Genomic DNA, 21,270 nt, shown 5'->3' on the forward strand with positions numbered 1-21,270 from the left:
TAGTACCTATTAAAGCTGAAAACCCTCATATAAGCCAGATAGTCCATATCTATGTATCTACTTTAAAGAAACTCTTGGCCATTATATTAGGAGATACATTTACATATGTTCAGTGCAGAGATGTTTGTAATAAGAAAATAATCAGAAACATAACTGCCTTCATTAGGGGATTTGATGGGTAGCATATGGAGTAGAATGTTATGCAGCATGTAATATGAATGAACTAGAGCCATATGTATCAATATGGGCAAATCTTATATAATATTGAGTTATAAAAAGTTGAAAGGATAAGAATAGGCTGATTCCATTTTCATAAAAAATTTTAAATGACAATAGTACATATTACTGTTTATAGGTACATGCATATCTAGTAAAAGAGTAAGAGGAAATGGTACAAAACAACTTTAAGATAGTAGTTACCTACTGGGGAAAGACCAAGGAGGAAGCGATTGTTGAAATGAGGAGCTAGGACTTCTTGTGTAAAATTATACCTCTTTTGAAAAGGAGATTGAAAGAAATAGAGAAAAATGTTAAAATCTATTACAACTGGGCGGTGGGTATGTACTTCAGCTATATTCCTGCACACACTTCACAATTTAAAATGCTGTAGATAGAGTAATTGCCTCACAGTATGTGCTCAGGCATATTAATGTGTCCCTTCTATTAACATCAACATTTTGGTTATTGTGTATTTTGTTATATATGTGTTCAGAGATTTTTTTTTATATGCTTAACTTAGAAAGGTTAATTGCCTCACAGAAAAGAATTTGAGAGGTAAACAATGCAGGGCTGATGTGACAGCTTCATAACACTATCAGAGATCTAGGCATTTTCTGTCTTTCTACTCTGATGAACTAGCCTCTGTCCTCAAGAGCTCCCATTGTCCTAGATGACCTTTATATCTTAATTCCAGAAGCAGGAGAGAAGAAGATGAGACGAGTTCATCCTCCATTCTGTTAGGAGACTTCCAGAAGTTCTACCCAACATTTCAGATTACATCTTATTGTCTAGAATATAGTCACATGGTTACATCTTGCTGAAAGGGAAGCTGGAATATGCAGTCTTTTAGCTGGGTTTATTGCCTAAGATGTGTAACTAAGGAAGAAGAAAAATTTGATATTAGACAAAAACTAGGACTTTCTGCAGAGAAGGCGATGGCACCCCACTCCAGTACTCTTGCCTGGAAAATCCCATGGATGGAGGAGCCTGGTAGGCTGCAGTCCATGGGGTCGCGAAGAGTCGGACACGACTGAGCGACTTTACTTTCACTTTTCACTTTCATGCATTGGAGAAGGAAATGGCAACCCACTCCAGTGTTCTTGCCTGGAGAATCCCAGGGACGGGGGAGCCTGGTGGGCTGCCGTCTATGGGATAGCACAGAGTTGGACATGACTGAAGCAACTTAGCAGCAGCAGCAGCAGGAGTTTCTGTCAAAAACTAAAAGTTGTTGGTCTCTAAATTGTAGTATTATTTTCATTTTAACTGAGATTTAGAGCCTTGAAAGCATGTAAAACCTTTTCATAAACTAGGTACACACTAAATATATTCCAACTCACAGGTGCTGTCCTCAGATTCAAAGAGGTATAAATTTGACGTGCCTCTGTTGTTGAATAAACAAAGTCATATTGTATCTTTTTCCAGAGTGAAAAACATGCTCAAAATGTTAGGTTTTATTTTCAAATGCATGGGGAACAAAATGAAGTGCCTGGTAAGAAAATGAAGATGGATGTTAGGAATTTTCAGGTGAGTGGCTTATGTTGGTGTTGTAATTAAAAACTTAGTTATTGAATCTTTCTAACAAGATTGTGCTTATTTCAGGAGCATAGAAGTGAAGTAGTGGACAGAAACAAATTTTGTGGTCTCTGCCACATGGTTTTTAGCTCCTCAGTTGTTGCTCAGTCTCACTATGTGGGGAAAGTCCATTCTAAAAAACTGAAGCAATTAATGGAGGAGCGTGGTCAGGTATCTCCATCAAGATTTCAGCCAGCAACGGGTAAGATGACATTCACCTCTTTAGCTTCAATACAGAGTCTCTCTATAATTTTTTTCCCATCTCTGCTATCCATTTTTTATTGGAGAGAATTTTACTCTGCCACAATAACTTGGTTCTTCTGCTCAGTTAATCTCTTTCTGTGCCCTTGACATTTAATATAGAGATCATTATTGCTAGCTAAATTTTAAGAAATGTTGTGACCTCTCCTTTTCAGTTTATTAAATCCAAATAAAAACATGTTTGCTATAAAGAAACAACAATAAGCAACCTGAGCTCTCCAGTTTCTAATCAAATTATTAAGTCATAGTTTCTTCTTCTTCCCCTTGGCATTTATCTCATTCTTTTTTTTTTTTTTTTTTTGCTTTAGTACTTTACAAAACATTATCTCATAATGTGTGTTCAGACCAATGTCTTCACCATAATATAGTTATGTTGCAGCATTTTCTGACTTTAACTGTAGACAAAAAAAAGTGGTATGGAATCTTCTTCTACCCTGATAGCTCATTCCTTTCTTCCTATGAATGTAAAGAAAAAGTACCATTAGCTATATCAATCAGCAATTATTGAAAACTTACTTTATGTTAGATCCAGAGATCCAGAGAACTATATAACATGTTGATCTGTCCTTCCAGTGATTTTGGGCCACCAGCACATGAGAGAACTGACCCACAGATTTCACTTTTGGCCTGAAGTGGTAGAGTATGCTCCAGCCTGTGTTTTGCAAATGTTGTGTGCTAGAACAAAAAATAATGATTAATCCTCTGGAGTAAATAATTTACCATATTCTCACTAGCTTCAACATTTTAGGAATAAAGCATGCCTGGCATCACAATTTTACCTACATTAATTTCTAACTCATAGCATAGGCCACATCAGGATTAAAACATTGTTTTCTTAATAAATGAAATGAATTATTTTTAAATTTATTCTAGTCTCTCTGATTTTTGTATATTTGTTGTTCTGCTGTCAGTCAAGAGGGACAGAATCAGTGTACCACACAAAAGAAAGCATTTTGTAAAGCCTTATCTTTAGTCCCCCAAATTCATAAATTTGGGCTCAGAAAGGAGACTACATGAAAGAGCTCTGAAATAACTGTAATTGTGGGAACATATAATTTTATAGCCTTGAACAACTGCATAAACTGTATTTTGATACAAACACCACTGAATAGATGATCTACTTACTATGCTACTTAAGAAAGACATCAACTTAGAAGTTGGTACCTGTCTCTTTTACCCTCACTTATTTCAAGAGCCATCCTAATACAGCTCTCATGCCTTCATTGATTGCTGAATATTGCTTCCTGTATCTTTGTTGGAGACACTTGGTGACAGACTTATATTCGGTTATTTTTAGCCTGAATACCTTAATCCAACAGTGCTGTGTGGAAAAAGTCCAGAGACAGTAGGTTTTAAAAGAACTCTCTCTAATACTTTATAATGAAAACATGTGGATCACTTTTCATTATGACTATTTCAGCAGGTGTGCCTATTACTACCTCTGCAGAGTCAACTTTTCTGAAGCCCCTTGCTGTCAAGCCTCCTCCAGGTGGGATTAAAGACAAGATTATGCCTTCTTCTTCCAGCAGTGCTTTGGATTTGAATAATCCAAACAAGTATTGCAAGCTCTGTCCTGCTTCTTTTAATAGTCCATTAATGGCCCAACAACATTATGTTGGGAAAAAACACAAAAGAAATGAAGCTAGAAAGAAGTTTATAGACAAGATAAGAGAGAAACCTCTTCCTGCAAAATCAGATGCAAATGGTAAACAGTAAGAATATCCCAAATTTCTTTCTTAGGAAGTTTATAGTTTATAAAAATACTGGCTTATATATATACCATTTTACTCTTACTGAATAGGAGATTGATAATACTCATGGGATCATAGAATTTTCAGTAAGTAAGGACTTTTGAGTCCATGTAGGTTTGTCTGTGGTTTTCTGGAAAATGAGACCCAGAAAGGTTTAAATGACTCTTATTTATCAAATATGGGAATTACCATGGTTTCATGTTATATTATAGGTACTTAAAGTATTTTAAATTAGTATTATATAGTTATTTCACTCAGTCACTAAGTATGGCTTAAGTGTCTCTTGGGTGCTAGGCTAGTCATTCTTGGGAATACAAATGAAGATGCACCACTTTCCCTGATAAGGGCAAGTGTATAAACTACTTGGGTTAATAGCACTTCATTGCAAGAGGCTGCAGCCATGGATTTTTGTCTACATATTTTTGATAACCAGAGGAGTGAAATAAAGTGACTCAAAAAATCTTTTTAAAGGAAATGTATGATTTGCATTGATAGAAGTGGGAAGGACAGAGGATGAACAAAGGAATTTAGGAAGAGTGGCAAGAATTCCGGCACAATAAAGATTCTGATCCTGACTGGAGTGATCCACTTGGTTGTCTAACCATATTTTTTTTTTTCATTTCCCCCCACTACAGGCACCTTCTCACTACTAGTGTATTTTATTCCCTTTTTATATTCTCTCTTCCACCCACTTCTTTTCCTCTGCTCACTATTATTTTTCAGTTCTTTCCTTACTAGACTTTTCTGCTTCATGCGGAAATGTTCATTACTCCCTCTTTGAAGCTCTATTCTGCTTTATGTAACTCTGTTTGCATGTGTTCTTTTCTTGTGTTTCTCTTTCTTTTCCGTTTTATTTGGAGGCTCTTTTTAAAATATATTGCCTACATGTCAATGTATGGCAAAAACCACTACAATACTGTGAAGTAATTAGCCTCCAATTAAAATAAATTTTTAAAAATTAATTAATTTAAAAATATTATTGCCTAAATGTAGGCATTCCCATGATTCCATTCTTGACCTTAATCTGTAAAATAATCTAATCCATTCCCTTGATTTCTTATCTCATCTATATGCTTATGAACTTTCTGTAAAACTTTAGACTCATATATCCAAAGAGCAGCTACCTCTTCACCTGGACACCTCATAGCCATTTCAAATCCACTCAGTCATTCCAAGTAGAAACCTGTAGTTAACTTTAAATCCCCCAACACCATCTACTTCACTTTCTGTATCTAATGAAGCACCAAGCCATGACCGTTTTACCTTCTGAATATCACTGTTACCTTATCTCCTGCTCTGCTTTTCTTATACTAGTTCAAGCCCTCAATATCTTTCCTAGAGCTTTGCTATTCAAAGTGTGGTTTGTAGGCAGCATCTTCAGCACCACTGCAGAGCTTGTTAGAAAAAAGAATCTCAGGCTTCACTGCAGACCTGAATCTGAATCTGCATTTTATGCATTTTAACAAGATCCCTGGGTGGTTTGTACTCACAATAAATTTTGAGAAGCATTGTTCAAGAATATTGACACAGCCTCCTAACTATTCTCCGTCCATCAGTTTTGTCTCCCCAAATCCACCCTCAATTTAACCACTAGAGTATTTCACCTAAAGTGCATATCTTTCTATGTCACTTCCCTGCTTAAAAATCCTTATTTTTCTATTTTCTAAGGATAAAAATATAAGCTTCATAGTTCTCTACCATCTTGTCCTGTCTTCCTCCTCCAGGCTTATTCCCTGCTACTTTCTGCTGTGATCTATGTGAGTCATGAACCTGCAAAATGCTTTTAGTTTCTGTGCCCTTCGTGCTGCCATTTTGCCTGGAACATCTTCATGTCCCTCTTCTCTTGACCAACTCTTACTCATACTTTAACATGCTACTTCCCTGTAAGTCTTTTTACTTCCTTCAAGGCTTGTCTTCTCTGCTTCCTTAACCGGCATGTCTAATTATCTCTTCCTGTGTCTTTATCTCCCATTAGAATGTAAGGTCTTTGAGGAAGGGGATTTCATCTAACTCATCTGTATTTCCATTCCTAGAGATAGAAACTGGCGCAGAGTAGGCCTACCTCAACAGAGATTAGTTTAATATATGAATCAGTGAACTATTAACCTTTATTTATTGAATGCTAACCCTGTGTTTGTATTATTAAGTTTGCTGCTTATTGTGATTCAACATCTCACCAAAAGTTACATAGAAATCTCTGTTTTTATCTAGAATTTTAAAGAATGTCAATTTAGACAAATGTAGAAAAAGAAGTTGGAGAAGGCAATGGCAACCCATTGCAGTACTCTTGCCTGGAGAATCCCATGAACGCAGGAGCCTGGTGGGCTGCAGTCCATGGGGTCGCTAAGAGTCGGACACGACTGAGTGACTTCACTTTCACTTTTCACTTTCATGCATTGGAGAAGGAAATGGCAACCCACTCCAGTGTTCTTGCCTGGAGAATCCCAGGGATGGCGGAGCCTGGTGGGCTGCCATCTCTGGGGTCGCACAGAGTCAGACACGACTGAAATGACTTAGCAGCAGCAGCAGCAGCAGAAATAGAAGTCTAGGGCTCCTGAAAGTCATGGAAGTTAGAAGATACGACAGACTTGATAGGTTGTTTTTCCTGTTGCCGTGCAGAGTGTTCTCTGAAATAAGTGGCTTCTAGTTGTGTGGCATTGGGTAAATTGGAACTGAAAAGTGTGTCAGCTCTGAGAGAGATGTGTACTCTGGTCACTTCTGAAAGGAGGGTTATTTTACACTCTGAAGTTGCAAGATTATTAGAATGAGAGAAAGAGGATTTTGGTGAAATTTTCATCTGGCCAGGGAGGGGGGCTGCTGATTATCAGCATAATTTAATCCAGTCATTGAAGTCGTTTTACATTAGCCTCTGAAGCTGGAAGCTCAAAAGATTTTCAACCCTGCCTTAACTATTTCATTTCATTACAGTAAACATTGAGGATTAAAAAATAGCTGGAGCACTGTTGTACAACAGAAACTAACACAACACTGTAGAGCAATTATATTCCAATTTTTTAAAAACCTTTAAAAAAACTAGCTGGAGAATTTAAATTAGCCAATGAGAATTTCAAAGAACAGCAACAGCAGAAGCCCATATATTATAAGTGAGCAAGCAGTAAGACAAAAGCAGTTTAACATGTGCCACTTTAATTATTTTTACTCTTCACCTATTTTCTCCCTTCTTGCTGTCTTTGCCTTCTTTTTTATCTGCTATTGTTTATATATGTTTCTACTCTATCTAATCTCTTTCTCTGTTTCTTCATCATTCTTACTGCTCTCTTCATGTCCTTCATCCAGCCCAGATCTTACTAGCACAGGAATGGCTGCCATAATGATATAGAGCTAAAGTATGTATGTATTTTTTATTTATTGTATTTGTTTTATTTTATTAATTTATAGCCCCATTGTTGCACTTATTGTCTCACCTTCACCTGTAACTCAACGTACCTAACACTGAATTAATAATCTTCCCTGAAACCATCTTGAATTTATCAAAAGTTTTTTGTTTTTGCCAGTAGTAGCACTATTTTTTAGTCACCTACACTTGAATCTTTGAGGGCATCTTTGACAAAATTCCCCTATATCCTATCCATCCACAGTCTTATCAAGTCTTCTTAGAACTGTTTCTCCTACCTGTACCCTTCCATTGCATTTTCATTACCATCACTTTAATGCTGTAACCACCTTCTAGAAGGCTTTACTTATACCTCATTGTTATTCTCTCACTACCTAGTAGCAAGATTTCAACCTAGGATCAATTCCACAGTCTACCTGTTCTACTTTTACATTCAGAATACTTAGTGGTGCTATGGAAAATTATATAACGCTAGAGATTGGGTACCTCTATAGAGTCTTAGTATCCGATCTCTGTGACCTTTTAGTCCTACTTAGTACTCTTCCTTTTCCTTCATTTTCCTTTCAGCAGTAATTTTTAAATCTACACCACCTTCCAACACTTTCTTCTACTATTCAACACGCCACCTCCTCACATCCTTCAGACAAGCTTATTCCTTATGCCATCAAGAAAAATGTGACCATCACATGTGGATACCAAGCATCTTACCCTAACCAAATAATCCTTTAACCTTGAGTTTCCCTTTCACTATGATACTTTCCCCTTGTTTTCTTAGCCAAGGTTTTGTTGTTGTGTTCTTATTTTTCAGATATGCTCTTACTGTCCTTACTGATATTCACTCCTCCTCAACTCACTGCCATTTGTTGCCACACATCCCCCCAGCCCTCCACACCACCACTCTACTATTTCACTGAAACTGTTCCTCGCAGGGTTGTTGTGACTTCTAAATGCCTAAATCCAATAGACATCTTTGCTCCATTCACTAAACATTCCTCTTTAAAAATCTCTACTTCCTTAGCTCCTTTGACATCACTTTCTCCTGTTCATCCTTGCAACTCTGTCCTTTACTTCTTGACTTTTCATGGACCCCCTCCTCCTCTACCATCTAGTTTAAAGAGTGACACTATCCAGGGTTTTTATCATTATGTTGCTATTCCTGTGCCCACCCATACATTGTCCTCAAGAGATCTCATCCACTCTGTCTTAATTACCCTTTATCCTCAGATTTCTCCAAAATCACTCTAAGCTATCGTTTCCCTTTCAAATTCCCATATCTAACTGCCTGTTGGACACCTTTATATGGAAATCTCAGAGATATAGCAGACTCTGTGTATCCAAATTCAAGCTCACCATTGATTATTCTCCCATGTCCAGTATTCCTTATGAAATTCCAATTCAGTTAGGATCACCACACACTCAGTCATCAAACTATGCTGAGTTATTTTAGACCTCTCTAGATTCCTCCTTCTCCTTTATCTCCCATATTTAATCAGTCATTAAATTTTGTTGGATTTAATGGTAAATATTACACCAATATCTCTGCTCCTGTCAGTCCCTACCGTGACCTTTGTAGTCCATGCCTCCTTATCTCTTGCCTGGTCTGGTATATTTATGTAACTGTGGTCTCCTTACTTCCAGGCTTGCTCCTCTCAAAATTACCTTCCATATTGCAGTTAGAGAAGAGATTTCTCTAAAACACACAATTGACCATGTTACATACTGGTTAAACCACCTGATGGTTTCCCAGCCCACAGAATATGAAGTCTAGACTCCTTGTGCTCTGTGTGCTCAGTTGCTCAGTCATGTCCGAGTCTTTGCGACCCAGTGGACTGTAGCCCGCCAGGCTTCTCTGTCCATGGAATCTTCCAGGCAAGAATACTGGAATGGGTTGCCATTTCCTACTCCAGGGGATGAGCCCAACCCAGGGACCAAAACCCATGTCTCTTATATCTCCTGCATTGGCAAGCAGGTTCTTTAACACTGCACCACCTGCTAAACTCCTTAGCATAATATAGAAGTCTCTTTGATCTGACACCTTTTTGCCTCTCCCATGCCATCCCCTTATATTTTATTCTACAATTCCAAATTTCAAAAAGTTCCTATAAATACTTCTGTGCTCTTTTCAACTCCTTTCACCATTAACTACTTTTCCAAATTTAACTAAGGCCTCATCTCCTTCAGTAGCACTCTTCAGACTCCCATATTATACTAAGTGTGTCTGCTTCCTTGAATTCCCATACTTCTTAAGCATACTTCTCTTATCTTTTATGAAATGAGATTGAAACCCTCTGTTCATGTATCTGTTTCTCATTTGAATTTGTGAGCAACCTGCCCATTTTGTTCATCTTGTACCCCTAGCATCTAGCACAATACTTGGTGCCACAGAGGTATTTAGTGTTTGTTGAACAGATTATTTGAATTCAGCACACCACGCTCATTTCTGTCTCTTCCATACCTGATATTATTTTCATCCCCTAGAATGCCCTACCTACTTTCCTTATAATTCAAATCCTTTTCCTCCAAAGTCCTTCACAACTTCTCTCACTCTTGGTATTCTCCCTTTCCTCTGATTTCTCATAGGCTTTACTATTCATTGACAGTTGTGTTATAGTCTCTTAACTTAATTGGCCCCTTAAGATAGGGATTGTATTTTATTCTGAAATATATTTCTCAGTGCTTTATACTCCAATGAATATAGATTTTTCTCAATATTTGATAATTGTTTATTGAGAGGCAGTGGGATAAACATCGAGGTGTTTGAGTCACTTGCCCAGTTGTACCTTAAATTCCTCAGGTATAAAATGAAAATAAGGCTACGTCACAGGATTGAAAAAAGGGTGAAATGAAGCAGTATATACCATACCCATCACAGAATACGTCCTCAACAAATGTTAGTTTTCTTAAAATATTGTTTCCCTGTCATAATTTTTAAACATGTAAGTTGTACATTTTCTATTTTTTCTTCATAAGCTAAATGCCATGTTAAGTTGCATTTTTGCTTACATGTAGCTCTCAATTGATTTTCCCCATTTAAGATATTAGACCAATGATTCTCATTCTCTACTACATACTAAAATCATGCAGGGATCTTTTAGAAATCCCAATGTTCAGGCCATCCCTCAAATCAATTAAATTAGAATCCCTGGCACTCACATTAGTGTTTTTTTTTCTTTTCTAACTCCCCAGGTGATTACAATATAGAGCCAAGATTGAGAACCATAATGTTAGACTATAAAGACATGCATTCCCCTAATCTCTCCTTTGAAATCAAAGACCTTAGTCCAGGGAGTTATAAGATAGGACTGTGATTAGGAGAAAAGTCTGCCCCACATGTGTTAGGTTATGGATGATTTTGAAAGTTACCAGATACAAAGAAAGTTGAATTGCTGGGTGAAGTCAGAAACAAGGAATCCTAGCAGGGCTGAGGGGAGCAAAATTTGACAGGGTGAAGTCAGAAACAAGGAATCCTAGCAGGGCTGAGGGGAGCAAAATTTGACAGGCCCAAGGAACAGACTCAGGAGAATGGACAGTATGAGAAACAGTAGAGGCAGGTTTCAGTAGGAATAGACCAGGAATTTTGATCTTGAGACAAATACATAGGCTTCGTGTCTTCACAGAAAGGGTTTACACCATTTTCATATGTTATTTTCTCAGAAGACTGTATCCTAGAAAAAGAATATCAATGTGTTAAAAAGACAAGGGCTAAGGTAATAGAGAAAGCAATGGCAACTCACTCCAGTACTCTTGCCTGGAAAATCCCATGGATGGAGGAGCCTGGTAGGCTGCAGTCCATGGGGTCGCGAAGAGTCAGACATGACTGAGCAACTTCACTTTCACTTTTCACTTTCATGCATTGGAGAAGGAAATGGCAACCCACTCCAGTGTTCTTGCCTGGAGAATCCCAGGGACAGAGGAGCCTAGTGGGCTGCCGTCTATGGGGTCGCACAGAGTCAGACACGACTGAAGCAACTTAGCAGCAGCAAGGTAATAGAAGCAGACCATACTTTTCCAGAACTGCTTCTAGGTCTTTCATATATGACCTGCAGCTCCTCTAAACTACTATATTGCCTGTATTATAATCTTCTGATATAACTTGTGAAGAAACCAAGGAGGAACTGAAAAGAACATTATATATACTCTATAAGCACTAGACAAATGTGTAAAACCTCTGAGATATAATCTAAGTTTATAATCATTGGAGATCATCTAGGCAGTGGTGCTTAACAGTCTCTGCACAGAAAAATCAACTAGAATGCTTGCAAAAAGTAAGAAAGCCTAGTTCTACCCCTAGAGATTCTGATTAAATTGGTTTTATGTTGAGCTGTAACATGAATAATTTTTAGAGTTCTCCACATGGTTCTAATGTGTAACTAACATTAAGAACCACTAGCCTAGGGGAAACCAGGAGTCCTGCTTATCTTGCATAACTTGGGTGCCCTCAGAATACATATCCAAGTGAATCCGAGCCTTAATTTTCCCACTTGTAAATAACGTTAGCTATAATGTCTGGAAAGGGTTTTTATAAGCATGCAGAGTCCTGGATTCAGTTCTCAGCTTTGCCAGAATCTTCAAAGGTGATTAGCCTCAAATGAAGGACTTCCCAAACCAAAAACAAAATTGCAAGATGGTGATAAATAACAAAGGAACTGGAAAGACACTCCTTTAAGGTTTTTTTTTCCACCCATTCTTTGACAATAATTAGCTGGGATATTGTTAAAATACAAATTCCCTGTCCCAATGTATCATATTCTCCAGAAGAAGGGGTCTGGGGATCTATATTTTTAACTCACACTCCAATTGATTCTTATCAGAGAAGTCTGGGAAACATTGCAGTTTAATTCACTGTCTTCTGTTACTGATTTATGGTAGGAGCATAAATAGATATTTCAGTTCCCAGGTTTGTAAAAAAAAAATATCATTTAGATTATCCTCTTATTGGTATCAGTAATATAGGAAACCAAATTATAATCAGAAGTGACTTGGCAAGTGTGAAAGTCAGCACAGGAAGAGAGGATAGTTTTGAAGAATCATTTATTCAGACTTTGATGTAACCGGCTGAGCTCTCCTGGGCCCACTGCAGAGAATACATCAGTAGTGAACATAGTCCTCATGTGCTTCAAAGTCAGGATCTTTCTTTCCCTTTGACAGTAGTTTCCTGTTTCTATGAATAATCTTTGCTTGGACATGGCCAATACACCTAGTAATGATTAATTTAGTGTCCTTTAAATGATCAATTTGCTGTTTGATTTCAAAGAAGATAGCCTTGCTGGACCCTAAAATCTCTGCAGCCATGAATTTATTGCCTCTTCTTTAGAGTGAGATTGTTTTTATATTTAGCTTAATGAAATTTATTAATTTGCATCTTCTGACTGAAGAGAAAGTGGAGGGATAATAAGATTAAGAAAATAAAACGTAACCTATCACCTGCTTCCAGTTCTACCTATCAGTCAGAATAGAGAGGTAAATAGTATACCTATTCTATAGTTCTTGACTCTTATGAAGTGGTAACTAATAGTTTTATTTTAGAATTTTGCTTTCAGCATTTATCTTGAGAGTGGGGCTCACTGAAACTCTCTAAAATCTGTCTATGGAAATCACTTTTGGTAAACTAATGCATTACAGTGATTTCAGGTAAGAGAGTAAACATTTGCCTTTATTCATCTTTAATATTTTGGGATGTTTCAAGTTTTAGTTGGGTAGAAAGAAAGTTGGGGACAAACAAAAAGAGGTTAATTGAGGGATTAAGAGGCAAAGATAGATTATGCACACTACATTTGAAGTGTCTGTTGTACTTTCGCATAACAAAAATAAACAAGCAACAGTTTCTTAAAGAGACCAAGGCTGGAGCTGCAGTGTGGTATAGTGTGAAGAATTTTGGACTTTAATAAGAGACGTGGGCTCTGAGAAGCTATCTCTGTTACTAACTGACTCTGCGACTTCAACCAAATCATTTATCTTCTCTAGGCCTTATCTTTAAATTGGGAAAGTTCAAGTAGATGGTTTCTAGTAAACAACTGTCCAGCTATGTAATTCTAAGTATATTCCTATTGACCTTTTTAACTTGAACTCTGTTTTTTCCAGCATTTAGTATGAGAACCTACGATTGTCGTATTTGTAATATCACCTTTACATCTTTAGAAATGTTCCGGTCTCATATGCAAGGAAGTGAACATCAACTTAAGTAAGAATTTCTTACCAAAGTGTTTCTATGATACCAAAAAAACAGGGGTTCTGTCAAATATCTTTACATGTATTATACAAACTTTCTAGACATTTATTTCCTTAAGAGTTCATCCTGGATATGGTTGGTAGTATTTGTAACATATTGTATGCTAGTTCCATCTCCTAGGGAGTTCTCTAGCCATGATAGTATGATAGTATGCCGAAAGAGCTGGCTCACGGGCAACCCTCCTGATCAGACATCTTTGGAAAGATGCTAAAGGATCATTCTCAGGCTAGCCAGATAATTCAAATAATCCCTGTAATCCTTGGAAGGTTGGCTAGTTCCAGAGGTTCAGCTATCGATTTGTCATCCTTCCAGTGAGGTATAGTGGTTAAGAAAAAAGGTCTTGCTGTTAAACAGAACCAAACTGGAATACCAGATCTTTCTACCAAGTAATTTTGGACAGCTGTGACATAAAGTGGTTATAGTGAAGTATAAAAATATGGGCAAGGTCCCATTGTAGGAGCTTAGTACACATTTATTCTAATTTGTTCTATTATTTTAAGGAGAAGATTGACTGGACAGTTGGGGACTGGATAAGTCAAGTAGTGGGACAGAGGGGCACTTAAGTATTGTATATTTATTTTGTTGCTTTTAGTATAACTTACATTATTCTGGTAGAAAATATTTGTATTATTGAGTCTGAATACTAGGTAGCTAAATTGTATAACTAACCAAATTAACCTTCATTTACACTCTGTGAAATTTCAGAGTTCCAGAATAAATAGATGTCACATTTATAGATCTATACAAGGAACTGATAATTAGAACTTTTTACAGCAATGTGGCATGCAGATCAGACCATCTTTAGGGCATTAAATATTATTGGTCCTTTCCCACACATCCCAACATGTCTTACATTTTTAAGTACTACAACAGTATCAGATATATCTGCTTCTTTATACCTATCTTCCCTTTCATCCCAAGTGTGAAAAATTTTTATGTATAAAAAATTGTGAGGTGCCTAGGAGATATGTGACTGTTCCTGCTTCTTCTCTTTGGCATACAAAGTCATGATTTATAGCTTTTATATTAAGGTAGGTTTTAAAATTTTGCTTGGGCCTCTGTTGTATTTTTTTTTCAAACTAGTATTTTTGAAAGCAAAGCAAATATTCCAAATAAAATAATCTAGTAACAAGAACTTTCTACTGTCTTATTTGCAGAGAATCCATTGTTATTAATCTAGTGAAGAAATCAAGGAAGCCACCAGAATCTTGCCAAGATGAATACACAGATTACATCAAAGTGCAGAAAGCCAGAGGATCAGAACCAAAGACTTGTTTTAGAAAGATGGAAGAAGGTTCTTTGGAAGCCCGTGGGTATAGAGAAGCAGTTGATTCCAGGTCCAGACATAGAATGTTTGAACAAAGATCCCCAGGTGAGACGTTCTGGACATATCCAGGACCATATAATATTTCACAAACAGTGGAAAACCAGTTACCTCATTGCTTACCAGCTCAATCAAAGAAAACATATGACTCTTTTCAAGATGAACTGGAAGATTATATCAAAGCGCAGAAAGCCAGAGGACTAGATCCAAAGACTTGTTTCAGAAAGGAAAGAGAGAGCTCTGTGGAAACCCATGGGTACACAGAAATTGATTCTGGACCCAGACCAAGAATGTGTGAACAAAGATATTCATTTGAGACTTCTCAGACCTACCAACAACCATACACTACTTCACCAGTGGAAAGCCAATTATATCACTGGTTACCAGCTCAGTCAAAGAGGACATATAACTCTTTCCAAGATGAACTTGAGGATTATATCAAAGTGCAGAAAGCCAGAGGACTAGAGCCAAAGACTTCTTTCAGAAAGATAAGTGATAGCTCTGTAGAAACCCATAAGCACAGAGAAATGGTTGATTCCAGACTCAGACCTAGAATGTTTGAGCAAAAACTCCCATTTGAGACTTTCCAGACTTACCCAGGATCATACAGTATTTCACAGGCAGAAGAAAACCTGTTACCTCATCCTTTACCAACTCATGACAACAAACAGAGATTAGACCCTGTGACCTACTGTCAACCCACCAGAGACTGTTTCCCAGAAAAACCAGTACCCCTGAGCCTTAGTCAGCAGGACAATAACTCTGGCACATACAGTGTAGAATCTGAAGTTTATAAGCACCTCTCCTCAGGAAACGATACCAGTGAGCATCAAGCAGGTCGTAAGCGGAAACATCAGAAGAGAAGAAGGCACATGGAGAAAGGTGAAGAAAGGCCAGAGAAGGAGCAGTCCAAGCATAAAAGAAAAAAGGGTTATGGGGATACAGGTCTAGACAAGGACAAGGGCACTGGGGAAGGGAAAAGAGGCAGAGAGAAACTCAGTGTCAGTTCAGGAAAGCTTAAGCATCGAAAAAAGAAAAAAAGCCATGGTGTACCCTCTCAGAAGGAAGAACGTAAGCACAAGAAAGAGAAAAAGAAACCTGTTGAAGAAAAGACGGAAGAGGAAATGCTTTGGGATGAGTCTATTCTTGGATTTTAAACTTTTAGCCTTGTTTACCCCAGGAGAAATAGAATGGGGGAATTTAGACAAAGACAGAAACATCCAATGAAGAAAAAGAGAGGTGAGTACAGTCAGTGTCAGTTCAAGAACGCTTAGTTTTTTGTGTGTAAAAATTGAAATTGACTTGAAAGAAGAGACGAACAAGCCTAAACCTCACCTCTGAGAAAGAAGAACAAAAGAACACAGATAAGAACATAAGAGAAAAGGAAGCCAGTTAAAAGACAAACATGTCAGTGCTTTAGGACGAGTCTTCTCTTGGATTTTGAACTTTTAAGTTGTGTTCCTTTAAGGTTGAATTGAAGAAATAAGTTGAAGAGTTTGGTTTCATGAAATTCATGTTATTTGAATTTCCCTAAGTGAACAGTTACTTTAACCGTTAACAAAAGCCAAGTAAAGTAAGAGTATTCAATATGCCTTTTCCTCAAGTCATTTTTCTCATTTCTTAACATGGAAGAAAAATTACATATTTCCTATGTATAAAGTAATTTATCTTAATGAGGCTGTCTCTGCTCCTGTTCATCCAGTTGCTCTGCTAGTGAATTATTTACCTATGGGAGAAAATTAGTTTTAAATGAGAAAATCAGCAGGCATTATAGAATCCATCCTCTGTTTGAGTTGTGTTAGTGTTGGTGATATTTTTTATTGCTATTATATGTTTGTTTATGTTTCTTGGTTTTCTCCAAGGAAAATATGTGAAGCAATTTAGATTGATTTTTTGTTCGTTTGTTAAATATAATTTACAGTGTATTTTTGTATTTTCTAGTTCTGAAAGTGGGAAAGTCTATAATAAATGTAGATGATATATAGTTTTAAAGAGTTCTCTCAAAAAAGTACTGATAAAAAATCAGTCTATATTCTGTAAATGTTTATATTATATTAAAGTGTTTTAATTTCTATATATTGTTTTATGTAAATAATTATTTCCCAGCTGAATATTATTTTACTTTGGGAGTGAGAGGGGAAATAAACAATTTTCACCTCTAAGGAGATCACACTGTAAAGTTTTTTGTTTTGTTTTCCTTACTGATATTTCTATTTATTTATTTTTTAATTCACTTTTTTAACACCAAAAACATTCTGTATTGAGGTATAGCCGATTAACAATGTTGTGATAGTTTCAGGTGAACAGTGAAGGGACTCAGCCGTACATATTCATGTATCCATTCTCCCCCAAACCACTTTCCCATCCAGGCTGGCACATAACATTGAGCAGAATTCCATGTGGTATACAATTGGTTTTTGTTGCTTATCCATTTAAAATATAGCAGTGTGTACATGGCCTTCCAAAAGTCTTTAACTATCCCTTCCCCCTGGCAACCATGAGTTCCTTTTCTAAGTCTGTGAGTCTCTTCCTGTTTCATAAGTAAGTTAATTTGTATCATTTCTTTTTAGATTCCACATTTAAAGGATATCATATGATATTTCTTGTTCTCTAACATACTTCATTCAGTATGACACTCTCCAGGTCCATCCATATTGATGCAAATGGCCTTTTTTCATTCTTTTTAATGGCTGAGTAATATTCCATTGTATATGTGTACCACATCTTTATCCATTCCTCTGTTGATGGACATTTAGGTTGTTTCCATGTCTTAGCTATTGCAAACAATGCTTCAATGAGCATTGGGGTGCATGTATCTTTTCAGGCCATATTTTTCTCTGGATATATGCCCAGGAGTGGGATTGCAAGGTCATATGGTAGCTCTATTTTCAGTTTTTTGCAGAGTCATATGGTAGCTCTATTTTTAGTTTTTTAAGGAATCTCTATACTGTTCTCCATAGTGGCTGTACCAATTTACATTCCCACCAATAGTGCAGGAGGGTTCCCCTCTCTCCACACCCTCTCCAGCATTTGTTGTTTGTGGAGTTTTTGATGATTGCCATTCTGACTAGTGTGAGGTGATATCTCGTTGAAGTCATCAAAACAGTATGGTACTGGCACAAAAATGGAAATATATAGGTCAATGAAACAGAATAGAAAACCCAGAAATAAGCCCTATAGTCTTGTGATTGGTCTGTTCATATTTTCTATTTCTTCCTGGTTCAGTCTAGGAAAACTGTACCTTTTCCATTTCTTCCAGGTTGTCCATTTTATTGGTGTATAGTTGTTCATAGTAGTCTCTTAGGATTCTTGGTATTTCTGTGGAGTCAGTTGTAACTCCTCATTTCTAACTTTACTGATTTAAGTCCTCTCCCTTTTTTTCTTGGTGAGTTTGGCTAAAGGTTTATCAATCTCATTTATCTGTTCAAAGAACCAGCTTTTAGTTTCATTGATCTTTGCCATTGTTTTGTCTCTCATTTATTTCTGTTCTAATCTTTATGATTTCCTTCCTTCTACTAACTTTAGGATTTGTTTGTTCTTTCTATAGTTGCTTTAGGTGTAAGGTTAGTTTGTTTATTTGAAAATTTTTCTTGTTTTTGGAGGTAAGATTGTATAGCTATAAACTTTTTTAAAATTGCTTTTGCTGCGTCCAGTAAGTTTTGGACCATTGTACTTTCATTTTCATTTGTGTCTAGGTATTTTTTTTATTTCTTCAGTAATCAAATGGTTGCTTAGTAGCATATTGTTTAGCCACCATGTGTTTCTTAGAGTTTTCTTTGAAGTTTATTTCTAATCTCATAGTGTTGTGATCAGAAAAGCTGCTTGATAAGATTTCAACTTTCTTAAATTTACCAAGGCCTGCCTTATGGCCCAGCGTGTGATCAGCCCTAGAGAATGTCCCATGTGCACTTGAAAAAATGTGTAATTATTGATATATATGATCCTATTACCATTTTGTTAATTGTTTGGGGTTTATTTTTTTGCAGATCGTTTCCTTCTCTTGTGTTTCTTGCCTACAGAAGTTCTTTTAGCATTTGTTGTAAAACTGGTTTAGTGTGCTGAATTCTCTTATCTTTTGCTTATCTGGAAAGCTGCAAGGTGGGAATTCAAACTATATATCATAAGAATATTCACAAAGATACCAAATTACTCTGATATTTCCAAAATAGGTAATTATTCATTAAAATTAGCTGCACACATTAAAAATTAAAATTTTAGTCAATACTGGGTAAATCATTTAAATTGCTGGTGTGGCAAGTTTGATGAGAAATAAGGATGTGGTATTGACTGCATTCTTGGAGAAGTTATCAGTGACTTGCTCTAGTAAATGGTTTTGAAATATTTTCAGTGGGTGTTTTTTCAGTGGCCAAAAGCTTTTTTTGGCCAAAAATGAACTATATCTTAACCCCACCATAAAATAAATTTTCTGTTACCTACTTTGGCACATTTGCTTTGCTTCCAGCTTCTGCAGCTGAACACTTGGAAGTAATAGTATTTTGAGATATTTAAATATATATTCAGGGATCAAAAATGATCTCAACTTCTAGAGTTGAGTGCTGAATATAGCAAGATAAAAGTTATTAGTATAAACATTAAATCTGCATTTGGCTATGGAAGACAATACAAAAACATGTTTGAGGAGACATTGTTTTTAAGATACTACATGTGGGGGGAGAAAAAAAGATATTACATGTGAAAACAATGTTGGGATTTTTATTACATGCTTGGCTTGAAAGGCTAATATGCATATATATATATACACACACACACACACACACACACACACACACACATATATATATATAATCACATGTGATTTAAGGCAACTTATTGAACTCAGTATTCAGACAAGTAAATTAATAACACTTAGCTTCATAGGTATATCCTCAACTGAATAGAAAGTAGAAGGAGGCAAATTTTGACTGAATTTAGAAAATAATTTTCAATGATTGTAGCTATGGAGAAAAATGTAATTGGCTGCCTGGTTATATGCATGCATTGGACAAATGATAAGAACTGACTCATAGCACATATCCAGGAAAGAAATTTGAGGGGAAAAAAAAAAAAATGAAGAACGTAAGTTCTGCTCCACAAAGAGCTCACATTCTAACAGAGAAAATGGACTAATAAAGAAGAAACTATAGTGTAAATTTGATAAAGGCTACAATGGGAGTGATGAAAGATGCTGTGGGTAGCAAGGGTAATGCTTCATGAGAGGGAAAGTGGGTATTCAGGAAAGGCTTCCCAAAGGAAGTGACATCTAAGCAAACCTTTTCCTCTCAGTTCAGACCTACTTCTTTGATATATCCACTTGGCTATCTAACAGGTACTCCAAATTTCACGTAGCCAAATAGAGTGCCTGCTTGTTCCATTATCAGTCATTCATCTCCCAGTGTTCCTCATTTCTATAAAACCTTCATCCAGTTACCCAAGCTAAAAACCATTTTGGAGCACCTCTTCACTCCTACATTAGACCATAAGCAATCCCTCTTGATAATATCACCAAGATATCTCTCCTAATGTCCAATTCTCTTCATCTTCAGTTACCACTGTCATCTAAGACATCATTATTTTTGATCAAACTGAGAAAATAGGTATGAGAGTAACTGAAACATTGAAAGAAGTCATTACAGGCCCTGAATTGCAAGTGAGTGGAAAAAATGGTACAGAATCAGCAAGAAATCATAGAGCACTCTGGTGAACTAAGCCCCAAGGACTTCAGAACTCTCCAGCATAAAGTTTTCTCCAGAAAAAACAACACACATATAAAATGAAAACTCCTGGTTTCAGAAATCAAACATAACAGGCAGAAATATAATGGGTAAAGTAAGGAAAAGTTCAGACAGTAGTAGATGGGGAGGAGACTAGAGAAAGTGGATCCCAGGAAGTATGACAGCAAAATAAACTTAAATTGGAAGGAATACAAGAGAGAAGAGACTGTGGTAAAGATAGTAAAGGAAATAGTAGAAAATAAAAGTTTCAAATTATATAGATTGACAGAATAGATAACAGCAATGGATATACAAAGAAATTTGTTGTAATAGGTGCAGTGTTGTGCTCCCCAGAATTGTCACACTTTTCAAGATAGAGACACTCATCTCCCCTTCTGGGGAATTGGCCTTGTTTGAAGGGAACTGCCTCTCCTTAGGTCATGCCCTCTCCTGGGCATAGCCCACATTGATGGGATAATGTAGGTATATAAATGTCAGGCTTCTTGTTTCAATTTTGGGCAACTCTGAAAGGCCATTGGATCCACTGAGTCCTTTGTTGGGACTGTATTACAGTTCAATTTCTCTGCTAATCCTGCTTCCCTCAAAAGTGTTCTTCTGAGCATGCCCCCTGTAAATTACCTACAAACAAATCTCTCTTGCCAATTTCCCCCAGAAATCTATCCCAGACAGGAGGTACTGGGAGCAGTCTTAAGGAACAGACTCTATTTTGGAGCAGGCTATGAGATTCTGTCATTGACAGTGAAAGAGGACAGTGGAAAAGGTGACTTAAAATTCAACGTTCAAAAAACGAATATCATGGCATCTGGTCTCATGACTTCATGGCAAAT

General features: G+C 36.8%; 1 protein-coding gene across 1 annotated transcript in view; it reads left to right on the forward strand.

The window, feature by feature from the left end:
* The window catches only part of ZMAT1 (zinc finger matrin-type 1), a 42,111-nt gene extending 25,399 nt beyond the window's left edge, over nucleotides 1-16,712 (forward strand). The window contains 4 exon segments of the mRNA XM_070365494.1: nucleotides 1,642-1,743; nucleotides 1,819-1,993; nucleotides 13,240-13,339; nucleotides 14,545-16,712. Coding sequence (XP_070221595.1) covers nucleotides 1,642-1,743; nucleotides 1,819-1,993; nucleotides 13,240-13,339; nucleotides 14,545-15,868 — 1,701 coding nt within the window. The 3' untranslated portion in view covers nucleotides 15,869-16,712.
* Nucleotides 16,713-21,270: the final 4,558 nt, after the last annotated feature.

The sequence above is a fragment of the Bos mutus genome, chromosome X (assembly GCF_027580195.1).
Source record: "Bos mutus isolate GX-2022 chromosome X, NWIPB_WYAK_1.1, whole genome shotgun sequence".
In the NCBI taxonomy this organism is placed as follows: domain Eukaryota; kingdom Metazoa; phylum Chordata; class Mammalia; order Artiodactyla; family Bovidae; genus Bos; species Bos mutus.